Below are 16,448 nucleotides of genomic sequence, written 5' to 3'. Positions count from 1 at the left end.
TATATATATATATATATATATATATATATATATATATATATATATATATATATATATGAGTGTGTGTGTGTGCATGTGTGTATAATTGTGTGTCTGTGTTTGTCTCACCATTGTCGCTTGACAACCAATGTTGATGTGTTTACGTCCCCATGACTTAGCTGTTCAGCAAAAGAGACTGATAGAATAAGTGCCAGTCTTACAAAGAATAAGTCTAGGGACAATTTCTTTGACTAAAAAGGTTGTGCTCCAGCATGGCCACAGTCAAAATGACTGAAACAAGTAATGGCACTAACAGTTAAGAACTGAATTAAATGTTTCATGAGTTTTACATACTTTATTTTTCCAAGATTGATAAAATAAATACCATTTGTAATATAGTAATAATATTCAGTTGACTATATTCATTTCCCCTATAAAACCTGTCATGTACTAAATCATGAAAAAAAATCCATATACTGTATACTTTTTTAGCATTGGTATATTGAATTAATTTAAAGTGAATAATGTAAAGTGTATATCTTAATATATGACTACTAAGGCGGTGAGCTGGCAGAATCGTTATCACACTAGGCAAAATGTTTAGCAGCATTTTGTCCCATCTTTACATTCTCAGTTCAAATACTGTCAACTTTGCCTTTCAATCTTTCAGGGTTGGTAAAATATGTACCAGTTGAGCACTGGGGTTGATTTAATCAACTTACTCACTCCCCCAAAATTGCTGACCTTGTGTCAAAATTTGAAACCAATATATGTAAGATTTCTAAGGTAGTGACCTGGCAGAATCATTAGAATGCCAGGCAAAATACTTAACGGTATTTCATCCATCTTCACTTTCTGATTTCAAATTCCACTTCTCATCTTTTCAGGGACAATAAAATAAGTACCAGTTTAACTCTGAGCTTGATGTAATCAAGTCCTCCCCCCTCCAATTGCTATCCTCATGCCAAAATTGAAACCAGTGTATATAATTACTAAATCCTATATAAGAGAATTAAGAATAAAGAATAAAACTTAGAACTTTGTTGTATCTGGGGAGAATCATTCTGTTTTAATGCACATTGGTTCAATTTCCACTCATTTTTTAGTGTTTTTCCTAAAATTTTCATTGCTTCTTGCAACCTCTTATTAGAAATATTTTTTTCCTTGGCAGTGACCAGTGGCATAGCTAATGTGGATCAAGGGGAGAGGCTGCTCCCTCTGAACATATTTTTCAAAATTGGCATCTTTTTCAACAAATCTTTAAAATTCTCTCGTTGTTTATATCAGTAGCTGTAAGTTTCATACATAATGACATTGTTCCTGAAGCATGAAAGTAATGACTGTAGAATACAATTTTGTATATTATAACTAATGAAATATTTTGTGTTATATAAGAGAAATGAGTTAAAAATTGTTTGGTATGTGTCACAACACCATTTTTTTTATGTGCTCATTCCCGTTAAATTTAGAACCTGGCTACACCTCTGATGGTGACTATAAATAGAGATAAGCTGCATCTGTTATTTAGTTTTAATTTCAAAGGAAGATATAAATGTTGCAGTTTTCTGTTCCTTCCCATTTAAATCTTTGTATGTATGAAAGAAGTTAAAGTAAATTATAGGTGTGATTTGCTATCTTTTTTGAAAGGTTTTCAGATTAGGAGTAACTCATGACACTCAATTTGAAGCACCTACAAGTCAATATATATTAGCTATGGAAGAAGATGTTCGAAGAGACTGGATTGACTTCAGAGCTTTCGTTGCTTTGTGTATTGGAGCTAATCGAGGTTTCCTGTCACTTTGCAAAGAACTGGTTGCTCATGGTAAGAATGGAATGCTATTTAGAATATTCAACATTATACCTTACATATTAATAAATTCTGGAGTGTAAATAAATCAAGATAATATAGAGAAAAAAGTACTGGCGTATGTGGTTGAATGCTGAATAAGAGTTCACTCCCTTAGACTTTTTTTTTTTCGCATCTAATCAAAACCAAAAATCAAGTGAGGAATTGTGTTTACTATCCTTATTAAATAGTTGCTGGTTCTTTCAGTTCATAATCATCACCATTAACATTTTAACATCTGTTTTTCCCACGATGGAATGTGTTAGACATACATCTACTGCACAACATATTAATGACTGTTTCAATCTTTCATCTTCTGTGAGGTTCAATATCCTGAGATGTTTCCTTACCACATATTACCATGTTTTCTTTTCTTTGGGTACCCTTTACTGATTTGGGCTGAGTATCTCAAAGCTAACATTACGCATTCAACAGATATGTTTTACTCATTTCTCTCTATCCCCACCGATCTTCTATGATCAATGCTCATGATTTACTAGTATCCTTGCTACACAATTTTTTGCTATTATTTCTTGGAATGCTGCTTAACCCTTGTAATCCTGTCCATCGCATTGCCTGCTTTTAGTTGCAGCCTTGTTCTTTCTACTGAAGTGGTCAATAACTTGAAACTGCTTGTCACTTAGAAATTCCCAACTTCTATATTGTAATCTATTCTCTTTGCTATTGAAATCATCTTCAACAGGAGCTGTTTGGAAATTTTGCTTTTGTGCATACCCTCCTATTCCTTATATTAGGCTGGGTTTCTGAATGTGTTTGGTCCTCAGCCTTAATTTGATAACCATTAATCTTTTTTCCTTCTACTTAGAAGAAGTGCCAATGATCTTTTCAGGCTCTCCCAAATTAGTGAGATTGATGTTGTTAAGGCACAACTTGAATATTTGCAAATAAAAACAGGAATGGGGGAGGAAACTGAAAACTTCACTGGAATGCTTGTTAGCATCCCATGTTATCTGGTAAATATAAAGCTAACCTAGCTCTTAAACCCACTGGCTAGTTGCTTTACCAAAGTTTGTTTTGTTAGGTCATTTGCACCACAGAACTCTTGAAGTGTTGATCCTTCCTTGACCAAGATTTTTGTAATATGACTATTGCCTCCATGTGTACCAGTATATTCTAGATAATCATTAAAATCAGAAGCTATGTTGACAATATCATTGTCATGAGTTCTCAAGGTAGCTTGCATGGTTGTTTCAGTAATTTTGCTCATCTCTCAATTTTACTTGTAAAGTACAAGTAGAGAAAACAGTTGCTATCATACTGTATAATAGTACTTTGAGTTTACTTACTCATTCTGATGATTTCAATTAACATTTATCTACTTCTCTGCTTTGAGTATACATACATCATCAGTGAAACCAGTGCTTTTGCTTCCTTGTGTGTTTAGGTGAAGTACCTTTCCCATGTCACTTTTTGCACACAACATGCATCCAACTATTTCTATTCTAACATCTTAACTATCTCCCACCATTCTATCCTTCATTTTTACCAATATCAACAATGGCAAGCTTGGAATGTAGATTCTGAAAAGAAGACTTGATAATAGTCAAGAGACTTTTCACATCAGGCACTATCCCTTTGTGCATAGTACTAATGTATCTGATATCAGTTCTGTTAACACAATTGCTGTTACAAACTGTAATCTTCAGTTTCATGATTTTAAGCAAAGATTTCATGACTAGCTGCCTTTCTTATCAACAACTGCTAGCAGCACTAGATACATGCTTTCTTGCCTTGCAAGATTAAGGCCCTTCTCCATCTTATATCAGTTCTAGTCCAGAATATCTCCTTTCCTAGATGGATTGTCTTCACTGTGGTTATGGTGCCACACAGCTCCTTGTCATTAGAATTAAAGTTCCTTTTACACTCCTGGGTTTCATTGTAGTATCCAACTTCCTTATTGTAACTGTACTGGGTGGATAGAAAGGCCACTTGCAAGTGGGAGAATAAATTCTATGAAGTTAGTGACCTTTATAATTTCATATGAATATAATGATCTTCGTATAGAGCTCACCTACCATGAAATCTTTAATTCTCTTTAGTTTCCTTTTGCTATTTCTTGATGTTATTATGGTTAGACAGAAGTTTTTTATTCTTTGAATTGAGGCTGAGAACTTCTTACTCAATCATTATCCATCCATCTTCTCCTTCCACGCTATTCCTGGGAGGATTGTGGGAGAAGAGTCTTCAGGCACCTCCTCCATAAGGTCCTATCAGAAGCATCTGTCATTAGACTTTCTGACTAGATCCCAAAGCATGACCAACTGAGACTATGGATATTATTCAGCCATCTCATTCTTGGTCTATTACTAGGTCTCCTTGCCTGTTAACTCAGATTAAAGGATTTATCTTGAGATTTTTTTTCTGTGACATTCTAATCACATTTCTATGTACCAGAGCATAAAAAGTGATGTACCAGAGCAGAAAAGTGATGGGTCAACCTGGAGAGATACCCTGATCTTCAAGCTACACACCCTGTCAAGTACTGTTACTTCAGAGACCATTCCATTCAGAGAACCTCATTTTGGTTACTTATATTCATGATCATACTCTTTCAGTTATTAAACCCTCATTACTCTCTTTATAAAATTACAAATACACAACTGAAAGATGCACAGAAGGAAATGTTAAGCATGGATATATGTTCTAATAAAAATACTGAGGTATAAGAACACAAGAATTACAGAAATGATATAAAGAGAAAAACAAGAGAGGACCTTATAAAAATGACTTAATTTAAAAGTGGATTGATTCAAATAATAATTTTACATTAATTGTCAAAAAATCAGATAGCTGAGAGAGAGATGATGTAGATTGTTAAGCTCCATTCTAAAATTGCTCAATTTATGGTGTATCCAACTATCTATTACTGATATTCTTTGTGTTACATAAACTACTGGGATGATTTTTTAATCAGTGATGTATTTCATTTACCATATAAAATATCTGGAAAATATTCTGCTCATCCTAGTAAAGTTGAGAAGAAAACAAAGATTGTTTCATTTAATGCAAGTAAAAATTATTCAAAGAGTAAATTAGTGACATTCAGGTTTTATAATTAAGGATCATTTAATAGAAGTCAAGATGAAGATTGTCTGAAGATTATTTATCAATGGAAGATTCTCATTACATAAGGAAATCCTCACTGAGCAAAAATGTGCTAGGCTTTATAGAAAAATATAGTTACTAATATCATATTTAAATTACTTATAAAAATACCACTATATCGTGTTGAAATCTTCAACAACAGTGAGTTGGTCAGCACTATAGAGCAAGAACTTCTAAAAATATATATTTGAGATTAAGTCTTACTTCTTAACTCTTTAGCATTTAAACCGGTCATTACTGGCCCTAATAATTTATGTGTTTAATGCTAAAACTGACCAACTCCAACCTCCCACACCTCCCCTATAATGTCATTCAAAAAATATACAATCACATCATTGAAATTTTGACACTTCAAGACAATGCAGGATTAATTCAAAGCAATGTGAATAAATAAGCATTAGATTTCACAGAGTTATCTGGATGCTAAAAGGTTAAAGCCAATTCTCTTCACTCATTCAATCACTTCTAAGAAAACTATGAATGTTCTCACAATCTCATATCCATATAAATTTGTGGTTTTATGCTGAAGACTTGGAGGCTAGGCTCTATATTTGCTACTCAGTAGTTGGCTGCAACTCACAGGAAATAGTTTTTCAAGACAATGCATTGCAATTTTAGTTTCATCACAATCTTAGTTTAAATTCTGTTGGGGTCATCTTTGCCTTTCCCTGTTTCAGTAACTAACAATAATGAACCAATATTCAACATATCACCTTTACTCTTTCCCTGCCAAAATTGGTCTGTGTCTAGTCAGAAGAAATCAAATTACTTGTCTAAGATGAAATTCTGTGACAAATATTGCTTTGACCCCTTCTACCCATTATCCTGAGTCAGTCCAATTAGATACTGGAATACTAACCAAAAACTATAGAATTCTTGTCATTGTGTTGCCTCCTATTATTTATCCACCATTCTGAGATAAAGTGAAGCATGCTGAATAGATGTTCAGTCAAAGGACACAATAAATTCCTTTCAACTCATAAACCATGAAATGGTATCTCATTTTTTTTTTGTTTGTTTGGTGAGAGCAAAAGAGGAAGAAGCTACAACTGATAGGTTATCTACAGACTGAAGACTTGGTCCAATGTCTGCAACAGATCCAACAGGGACAATGGATTAAGGTTATTACTCAAGAAGAAGCACAAGCCATTCATCAACAAGATCTGCTAGTAATAGCAGTCAAATCTCATTCCTCACATTCTGCAGTAGTTTAAAAGACTCATTAAATAGTGTAATTCTAATTCTGAATAAAAGGATAGTTGAAGCTGGAAAGCCTTTGATTATTGATCAACTCAATTGTAAGGTTAAACAACAACAATTAAGTACCATTAATAATATAATAGTAATATTCAGTCTGCTATATACATTTCTCTTCTAAAATTGGCCAGGTATATAATCATGAGAAATCAACTTTTACAGGTGTGAATCTCAAAGCAAAAACTTCAAGGGGTCGAACAGCACTTCACATAGCTGCATCTCATGGACGTCAGGAAATTATAGACCTGCTCATTTCTGAAGGTAAATAAACAGCAATACTCTGCTTCACTGATACAAAAATATTGTTATGTATGATTCTCATGGGCAATAAGTGTTCTATGTAGAAAATCCATTTAACAGAAACTGTATTGAAATCCATAACTGGGATTTTGAACTTGATATTATACAAAACGCACACACACACACACACACACACATATATATATATATATATATATATATATATATATACACACACACATATATAAAGAGAGTGAGTGTGGTGAATAATTTGTCGTCTTAATTACACAAAAATGAAAATAACACTGATATCTCATTTTAACATATATTTACCAAAAATGCCCAGCCCATGCCAACATAGAAAAGCAGGTGGAAAATGCCACTGTTCTACTGTTGCTGCTGCTGCTGCTGCTGCTGATGTTAATGACAATGACAGCAGCAGTGGTGGTGACAGCAACTGAATTACACTTCTGAATCATATTTGGATAGACTTCAATTAAATTTCAAAATCAGAATGCTCTTCAATTAAACTTCAGTGTATCAAATATAGTTACATTTCAATTTCATTAGTTAAATCTATTACAATTTGTTCTTTCTGTTAAAATTCTTACATTGATACTCCCATTTCATGAATACATATAATTTCATTGATTCCAGGGATAAAAATCCTAGAAAAGGATTTAAGTGGCTGGGCAGCTATTAACATTGCAATTTTATTTGCAAAAACTGCAGCTGAAAAGCAGTTGGGTTCAATACAATCAAGACAGAAATTTGCAAGATTGAAAACACCTGCAAAAAGTAAGTTGAGTTGGAACATTTTAAGGAACATTTTGTTATTCATTGATATATTTCTTACAAATCATTTAATACTTTGTAACAGTCTCAAATTTCTGTTGTATAGATGATAAAGGTATGAGACTTGGACTTTGGTGAGACAGCTGACTGAGCATAATTTGAGCAAAGTCTTCCATTGCAGATATTTGTGAACAATGTCTGCATCTAATACACATCCTCTACATTATGTGACATATAAATGTAGATGGTACTTAATTCCAACAAAGTTTATTTCTGAAGATGGATATGAACAATGACAAAAAAAAAAAAAATTCTTGAGCATCTATTATCTAGATCTGGGTTTACTGGATTAAACTTAGAATTGATTGTAAAATATCTTACGGAAAGTATCAATGATAATTTTTGGAGAGAAAAAAATAAAATGGCAAAATTTATTTTGTATTACGTCGGAAGGAAAAAGTAAACACTAAGACAATTAGAAATGATGATATGATATTTGATTTAAGAAAAAAAAAAATCAACTAGTTTTAAATGTTATGTAATATATTATATTATTATTTTGCTGTAAGAAATATTCTATACACCATATGAGAGATGCTAGTGTTTATTCAAGCTTTTCCAGCCTTAATACAATTGAAGAGCAATTCACTTCCTAGATAGGGATACCAGTCCAACATAGCTTTTCCCCCGTAGTAAACACAATAGATTCTCATTGTAGAAACTGAAAGGAATCATTTGAAATAGTTTAATTCTTAAAAAGCATATATCTATCTATAAATGTAATTTCATCATGTATTTCTATTAATAATGACAATTATTTTAATCATCGTTTATTATTTAAAAGGTTTCAGAGCAAAGGAAACAGATAATTCAAAAATAACTCATGAAAACTTAGCGGAATCTCTACTTAAAAAAATGTTTGTATAATTTGTCATCATCTATCTTCTATGCTTGCATTTATTAAAACAGCTCTTTATCATTGCCCTCATTCTGCTATCTTTACCCTAAGCAAATTCTTTTAAGCAGTATCAAATAATTAGGCCACATTTCATGTGGACCTGGGATAATATTATGATTACTTTCCATACATGGAAATATTTAAAAAACAAAACAAAACAACCTTCATTGAAGATTGCTGTGAATGTAATATCATATAAAATTCACAGATCTCAATATTTTGATTTGATGTGATTTATGAAAGGAAGTGAAAAATAGTTTTGATGTGTTACCTTATTTCTTACAAACTGCATTGATTTTCTGTGTTACTTTAATTCTCATCTACATTTTACTTCTATAGAAGCAGTTTGAAAGTAACTTATTTAGAATGAAATTATACTTGAAGTATTATTCTAGATATACCTTTCAAAACCTTGGATTCTAAATCAAGCTTTCTTTATATTCAGAATCATTAATGTTGCTTAAGAACATTACAAGTGATTTCAAATTACATTTGTTGATATTTTATATTGTTCTATGTGACTCAACTCTTCTGGGTAGAACTAAAGTGTCACTGGAAATGAAATATGCTGTATGAAACCAAATGGGTAGTGGGCCAGAGATGTTTGAATATCATTGCTTTATAACATATATTTATTGTTTTCCTTCACAGGTCTAAACATGAGAGCAGAATGCCAAATATTGAAAGGACTTTGACAAGTCATCAATCTGGAATTAATAAAGAAGGATTAAAGGAAGACATTGAGGGTGTAAATGAACCTCCAAAGACAAACATGTTTGTATGATTTGTCATCATTTGCTTTTGTAGGCTTGCATTGTTTGAATTAGAACTTATTTTGCCTATATGAGGTGGTATCAAAAAGTTCCTAAACTAGTTCTGTAGCACACAGCCGCATGCACAATGAGAGCTAGCAATGACTTCATGAGATAGTGTGCTGAGTGACATTGCTGTGTTTACTTTGCAAGTTGTAAAATTTGTGTTTTTGTGGTCAAGTGTATACTGTAGTCTGTGATTTTGTCATGAACAAAGAGCCAACATGAAATTTTGTGTTAAACTTGGGAAGTCTGCTACAGAGACATTGAGAATGTTTTGGCAAGCTTACAGCAGTGAGGCAATGGGTCATATGCAATGTTTTGAGTGGCACAAACACTTCAAAAGTGGAAGAACATCCCTGGAAGATGATGAGAAAACTGGAAGACCTGTCATGTGTGTCACCCCCAATAATGTGGTATCATGTATCAATGAAGGCCAGGCCATCAATTGAGAGTTCTGCTGTGATGTTTTGAAGTGTTTGAGGGAGGATGTTTGGCAAAAGTGACTGGATCTGTGGAGTGTGAGGAATTGGATTTTTCACCAAGCTCTCTTCACTCATGAGTTTCTCATCAAAAACAACATGATATTGTCTCTGCACCCACCCTATTTGCCAGATTTAGCACCTGCAGACTTCCATCTCTTCCCCAAGATGATAAAGCTGCTCAGAGATCACTGTTTTAACATCATTGTCAAGATTCAGAGTGAATCGCAGAAGGTTCTCAACTCGCTTATGGAAAATGACTTCCAGGCCAGATCCCAAAAGTGGCAGAAACTCTGGGATTGGCATGTTGCTGTGTAAGATGACTATTTCAAAGGAGATGGTGTTAAAACTTAGGTAAATAACTTATTTTTTATTAAACATAATTGTCCAGGGATCTTTTGATACAACCTCGTATTCTGAACAATTCTTGTAAGTAGTGTTCAATAATTTAACTGCTTTTTAAGGAGGTTGAAATACATGAGGTCTGATTAATAAGTATTTGGACTGTTGCCATAGTAATGAAGCTAAAGCACACAGAGTGAAGCCGCTTGGAACAGATTGACCTTGAACTCTGCTGTGCATGTGCACTAAAGTTTAACATTTTAGCTCACATCTGCTGCTTACAGCAGCAGTGCTTGGAAGGACGGTGGGTAGCGTGTGATCATTGCATTGACCATGACAGAGAAAGTTGTCATGGCAATACCTGCTCAGAGACCTACGCAAACTTGCAGAAAGTGTAGGGAGAGGAGTGTATGAACCACACACAAATATACAAGTGGTTCAGACGTTTTCAAGATGGCCAAAAAAATGTTGATACTGATATTTCATTGTATCAGTATTGATGGTAGCAGACCTGAAGTGTTGCTCATGGCAGAAAGAGGATAGTTTCTTGTGGCAGTTGTGAAGGATGGGCTGTTTGATATTCATCTGCATTAGAAAGTGACTGAGTGAGAGAGTTAGTGGAAACATTTGATGATGGTCCAAGAGATGCCCACTTCTGTGCATGACACTACCATATGTGTTAGCCTTGTGTATGATGTTAGGTTTTGCATTGATTTAGTAAATTATCACATTCTTTTTATTCCCAACAACTTTACAGCATGGATCGAGCACAAATTATAATGCCACTAGTTACCATATTGAAATTCATGACTGTTCATAATTGAACATGGTATGGTGCATAGAAAGCAGTGAAAAATGACCTTGATATGTTGCTTCTTTCTTACAAATCACACTGATCTTCTGCATTCTTTAATTCCAATCTACATTTTACTTCCATATTAACAGTTTGAGAATCACTTCTTTTCTTAAAACATTTGTTCCCAAATATAGCTCTCTTAATATCCAGAATCATTAATATTACTTGAAAGCATTATGCATAATTACTAAAAGGTGGTTTTCAGATTTCATGAAATTGTTTCTAATACAGTTCTCTCTGACCCAACTCTTCTGGGTAAACCCGTAGATTAGGGATTACTGGGAATGAAGTATGATGTATGGAGCCAAGCAGGTGAACTAAAGATATTTGAATATATTTTATAACATATCTATTATATTTTCTTTCACAGACCACTTGTTGAAGAAACTTCGGAAAGATTTTCAGATCTTCTTAAGGATATTGACTCAGAAGGACTAAAGGAAAATATTGGTGGTGTTAAAGAACCTCCAACAAAAAAATTGTTTGTATAATTTGTCATCATCTGTTTTTGTAGGATTGCTTTGTATGAACAAGTTCTTGTTTTTGCTAATATTTTGGACAGTTCTTTAAAGCAGTGTTAAATAATTTATCTGCCTTTTGTTCATCTCTTTAGATGAAATAAAAAAAATACATAAACAAGTTTCACACTACCACCACCACGTCCACTGTCTCCTCCTCCTACTTCTCTGCTTCAATGTTTGGAGTTTAGCTATAAGAACTAAATTTTCAACATAGAAAAGTTCCCATGCGCAACCAGTCTTGAACTTATCTGTTAGTGTGGAAAACTAAAATAAGGTATTGGGAACTAAGCCCTGATGAACACCTACCTGCATGTTAAATTTCTCACTGAACCCATTGTCAACTATCATGTTACTGATAGTATATCTGTACCTAGTTTGGACAGCTCTCATAAGCTGTTCATCTACATCTAAGTTTCTTTAAGACCATCAGACTACACAGCATGGTATCCTGTCAAATGCCCTTTTCCAATCAATGAAGGCTAGGTATAGTGGTTCACTCTTACCTAAGAACTCCTCTTGCAACTGTCTCATTAGGAAGAGGGTGTCTGTAGTACACCATCCTTACACAGACTTGAACTGCATCTCATCTAAGTTAGTTCTCTTCTTAATCATTTATGCAACAACTCTTTCTGTTACTCTCAGAACTTGGCTCATCAATTCAGTTTCTCTGTTGTAATGAGTCTGGCTGGCACCTGTCTCCATCACACATCTTGCACACAGTACACATCTATAATGGCAAATGTAATGGTTGGTTAAGGTGGAATCAGTGATCACCAGTGCAACAGTTTGAATTATGATATATGTTGGAGTTGGCAGTTAGCGATTGTAATGGGTATTGCTGTTGCAGATGTACAAGATGAAAGAAGAACAGTGATCAAAGTTGATGTTGACTTCAGATTTATATATTTACCATTACTTAATATAATGCCATGCCTCGACAGGCAGGTGTAATATAATTGAAAGAGCATGCGAGGTTAAGAAAGTTAATTTCAGCCTGTATGTGTGTACAGGTTCTTATTTTAGTAGTAAACCATAGATAGTGATAGAATGATGTTGTAAAAGAAATTGAGCTAGTGAAAGTTATAGAGTTGAGGGAAGATGTGTTTCATAGTTGGCTGATTGTGACCTTTCTCCTTCTGGCTGTTTGGCCATGACTCTAGTCGTTGCGGTTCACTAACTAATTTTGCCTTGCCAAATTCTAGTATTTATAACTATCCAAAACTAGTTAGAAGGTGAGACATATTGTTGAGAACAATGAATTTCGGTTGGGGTCTTTTATGGCCTAGCAAAGGTTGGAAGAATCAAGTGGCAAAGACATTATTCTGCTTAGCAAAGGCATCTGGCAAATGTAACTGCTGTCACTCACAGAAAAACTATTGTTTTACCATGAGAAAAGTGCAGTTGAACTGTTAAGTGAACTTTGGTGATCGAGGATCAAATCGACACTGTGCTTGCATGAAGCCACTACACATCTAATCATCTCCACTCTAGCACTACTTCAAATCTTTCCTGACTTACCTTCATTGATGGCCACAGTGATGAACACAGTGCAGTCCTTGGATCCATCAGATCCTGTCAAACAATCCAACTCATGCCAGCATCGAACATGGATATTAAATGATGATGTTGACGTCACCTTATTTCTTACAAACTGCTCTGATTTTCTGCATTCTGTAATTCTTTAATTCCAATCTACATATTACTTTCATAGTAGCAGCTTCAGAATCACTTATGTAAATGAAAATATAATCGAAACATTGTTCCTGATACTTCTCTTTTAAAACAATAGTTCCCAAATTTAGCCCCATTTATATCCAGGATCATTAATATTGCTTGAGAGCACTTTGAGTTGTTACCAAGAGGTGGATTTTAAAATTTCATGTATAAATATCTTATGCAGTTTTCTGTGTCTCAACTATTATAAGAAATGTTATAGGATAGAGGTTATGAGGACTGAAGTATAACATATAGAGGGAAATGGGTAGTGAACCAAAGAAGTCTAAATATTAACTATTTTAAAAGATATATCTATCATTTTCTTTAACAGGTCTAATAAACGTAAGAGCAAAATATCTCCAGGTACAGAAAGTTTTCGAAATATTCAAGTTAATGATGGTTTGAACAAATCTTCAAATGCATGTATAATGTAAGTACAATAGAATTTACCTTTACATGCTATTTTCTTAAATTTGTTGGAATAGAAACCAGCTCTGAATAAACCAAACTGATGACAACTGGCAACTTCTCTATCCAAGGACAGATACTAGAGATAGTGCATAAGTTGAAATCCCTAGGGGAAATTGTAAATGATATAAGTTCAAGATAAGAAATCTTCCATGAACCAGAGAGACAACAACTGCATTAATCAAATTTAAGCAATATGGAAAGATAGAAACATTGCCATAAAGACCAAAATCGAATTCCTGCATGCACTAGTACTCCCCAACTTCCTGTACCATATGTAAAGTATGTCCTCATCTCACTACAGAGATTCAGAGAAAGAAGTCAGATGCTACTACAGCATGTTTGTCATTTGATACTTAGGTCACATGACAAACATGCAAGTTTGTCAAATCATTCAGTATCTCATTGACTACTAAGAGGACTTTTTCACAATAGTGAAGAAAAGAAATATGGTCATATAACAAGATATTGTGTTCTTGTTGGGAATATTTCTCAAGGAACTGAAGAGACAAGGAAAAAGAGTAGCAAGCAGAAAAGATGGGCAAGGAAATCATTAGTAGCGATCCAAACTTGATCAAGCTTCTTCAAAGGATGGAAAAGACTGGTGTACAATGCACCATAATGGTGATCCTCTGATCTTGTCATGAGCTGTGGGATTCAGGAAGGAAGGAAATGTATTCACATCTACTCTATTGATATGTATTACTTTTCAAATTATGTGTAGCTTGTTTGAAGGAACTGATTGTAACAATATTTTTATTTTTCTGTATATATATTTTTGTAAATGTTTGTTATTTTTGCTATAATCTTCAGATTGTTTGTTAATGTCTTTATAGTGCTGTAATCTTATGGTACAATACATATGTTTGGTGGAATACAATAGGAAGTTCAAAACTACAGCTTTGTTTGCTTTGTAGTTTGTGATTTTTTAATTCCTAAGTGATACCATACTCTAGTCTGCTGCTGATCATGTTTAATGCAAAGCATTGAAAATCTAATTGAAAATTCTAATGTAGTGTGCATTAAAAATGTTCAACCTCAACTTAACTATTGATTTTTATGTGAATGGTGTCTCTGAGTAACTTACCTTAAGCTGCAGATTCCAGTTATATCACAGATAATATGACCCAAATCAAAATCATGATAGTTATAACATGCCTACTGAGTTTGTAACCTCTAATTTTATCAATTTATATAAGCATATGTGTGAAGGCACATTGCCAAGTGGTTAGTGTGTTGCACTCACAATTGCAAGACTGTGGTTTCAATTCCCAGACTAGAGGCAAGTTGTGTTCTTGAGCAAAACACTTCATGTTGCTTCAGTCCACTCAGCTGTAAATGAGTCACTCTGTGATGGACAGACATTCTGTTCAAGGGGAATGCTAGCCTGCCTGCCTAGCCAGTAGGGTGGTATCATTTGAGAGCTATAACAATGTGAGGGAGTGCATTGTGACCAGCATGTATAACAACACCCAATAGTCTGGTCGATACAGTAATACAGTGATACATAAGCCTACATTAAATTTAATTTAGTTTCTAGCTGTCATTTACATTAAAATTAAACTATATTTGATTATGTTTGCTTAAATCAAATTTAATTTAATAGACTATATGCTACTGGAAATTATTTCAAAATACCCAGTTTAAATATCATTGGATTGACTCTTCCTGTTAAACAGAATAATAGAAAATAAATGTCCAATTTATGACAGTCCTCTTTTTTCTTTCAGATGCTATTACATTATTATATTATTGCTCTTAATTTTTAATATTTCGTCTCCTTTTTTCCTTTTCTTTATTCTTTTTTTCACTGTAGAAGGGAGAAGTCAAACAATCTAGTTGAAACTGAAGTTATGTGGGTAAATTATAATGAACATCTTGAACAAGAAGATTATAAAGAAGAAGAAGGAGAAGAAGAAGAAGAAAAAGGTCAAAGAAGAAGAATAGGAGGAGGAGAAGGAAAAGGAGACAAAAATGAGGAAAAAGAGACGATTCACTCAAAAGATTCCCTCCATGATTACCTTATTTCATTGAAATCTGAGGAGTCTGCTGTTCAGTATCCTGCATGGGCTGTTGATGCCCACCTGAAGCAAATTGAATCAGTTAACAATTCGGCTAAATTGGTTTTGCTTAAATTACAGAATCATGAAGTGGGGAAGATTAGTTAATTTAATTATGCTGCTTAGATTCCAGGTGACCTATACAATATTAGTAACCATATAATATTACCATATAATATTCGTTACCCTGGGTTTCCTGTCCATAAAGGGTTTAACCTTATGGTGTAACTATGGTATATAAATCAAAGACTAGGAGAAATCTCAACTGTAACATAGCATTGAGTTAATTTTTCCCTGATTCAGACTACAAAAATGTATCCATAATAATGTCTCTAAGGGCAAAAAAATCAAAATGTGATTAAGTTGATTTCAATATATCAGTCAACATATCCTGATCATGGTATTTATAAAAAAAATACATAAATCTGAATTACAATCTTTTCAAGCTCATTTGTATAATATTGCTGTGGGGAAATTGCAAGTCATGACATTTTACAAAGATGCCTAGCATGCTGTATTAGTTAGTAAATTTTGGTATTAGTACTACAATTAGTAAATATTTTACCAAAAACAAAGTAATAATAAACAAACAATATAATATATAATTAATTAGTGTTCACAGTTTATTTGCAAGCAGAAAGCCAGAGGGGAAGCAGATAAGAAAAGATTTGCCAATGTTCTGCGCCGTGAGGACCAAAGACTCGAGGTATTTCGTGTTGCAAGACAGTGTAGGAGAGAGAATAGTGATGTTGTAGGAGAGAAATGTGTTCGCATGGATGATGGTACGCTTGCACTAAATGAGGATGCAAAGAAAGAGGTCTGGAGATGCCACTACGATAGATTGCTTAATAAAGAGAATGAATGGGAGGAAGAGAGCCTGCCGTATGTCGACCCAATAGAGGGACCAGCTATCCGAGTTGACAGTACCAGGGTAGATAAAGCAATTAAGAGTATGAAGACCGGGAAAGCCCCCGGCCCATCAGGAATCAC

General features: G+C 33.9%; 2 protein-coding genes across 6 annotated transcripts in view; one reads left to right on the top strand and one right to left on the bottom strand.

Annotated features, from left to right (window-relative positions):
* The window catches only part of LOC106869160 (NADH dehydrogenase [ubiquinone] flavoprotein 2, mitochondrial), a 31,991-nt gene extending 25,177 nt beyond the window's left edge, over positions 1-6,814 (bottom strand). Inside the window, exon 1 of the mRNA XM_014914773.2 lies at positions 6,782-6,814. Coding sequence (XP_014770259.2) covers positions 6,782-6,799 — 18 coding nt within the window. The 5' untranslated portion in view covers positions 6,800-6,814. The remainder of the gene's footprint in view (positions 1-6,781) is intronic.
* Positions 1-16,067, top strand: part of LOC106869157 (protein phosphatase 1 regulatory subunit 16A) — a 26,710-nt gene extending 10,643 nt beyond the window's left edge. For 3 of the 5 annotated variants that reach the window (XM_014914768.2, XM_014914767.2, XM_052966913.1), the window contains 8 exons: positions 1,627-1,801; positions 6,371-6,469; positions 7,106-7,246; positions 8,088-8,160; positions 8,853-8,975; positions 11,064-11,174; positions 13,262-13,360; positions 15,215-16,067. In XM_014914768.2, the coding sequence (XP_014770254.1) occupies positions 1,627-1,801; positions 6,371-6,469; positions 7,106-7,246; positions 8,088-8,160; positions 8,853-8,975; positions 11,064-11,174; positions 13,262-13,360; positions 15,215-15,566 (1,173 nt within the window). In that variant the 3' untranslated portion in view covers positions 15,567-16,067. The remainder of the gene's footprint in view (positions 1-1,626; positions 1,802-6,370; positions 6,470-7,105; positions 7,247-8,087; positions 8,161-8,852; positions 8,976-11,063; positions 11,175-13,261; positions 13,361-15,214) is intronic. The other 2 variants (XM_052966916.1, XM_052966920.1) reach the window with 1 other exon arrangement.
* The last annotated feature ends 381 nt before the right edge of the window (positions 16,068-16,448 follow it).

This window comes from Octopus bimaculoides, chromosome 1 (assembly GCF_001194135.2).
Source record: "Octopus bimaculoides isolate UCB-OBI-ISO-001 chromosome 1, ASM119413v2, whole genome shotgun sequence".
NCBI lineage: Eukaryota > Metazoa > Mollusca > Cephalopoda > Octopoda > Octopodidae > Octopus > Octopus bimaculoides.
Note: the sequence above shows the minus strand (reverse complement) of the source record. Positions and strands in the feature narration are given on the sequence as shown.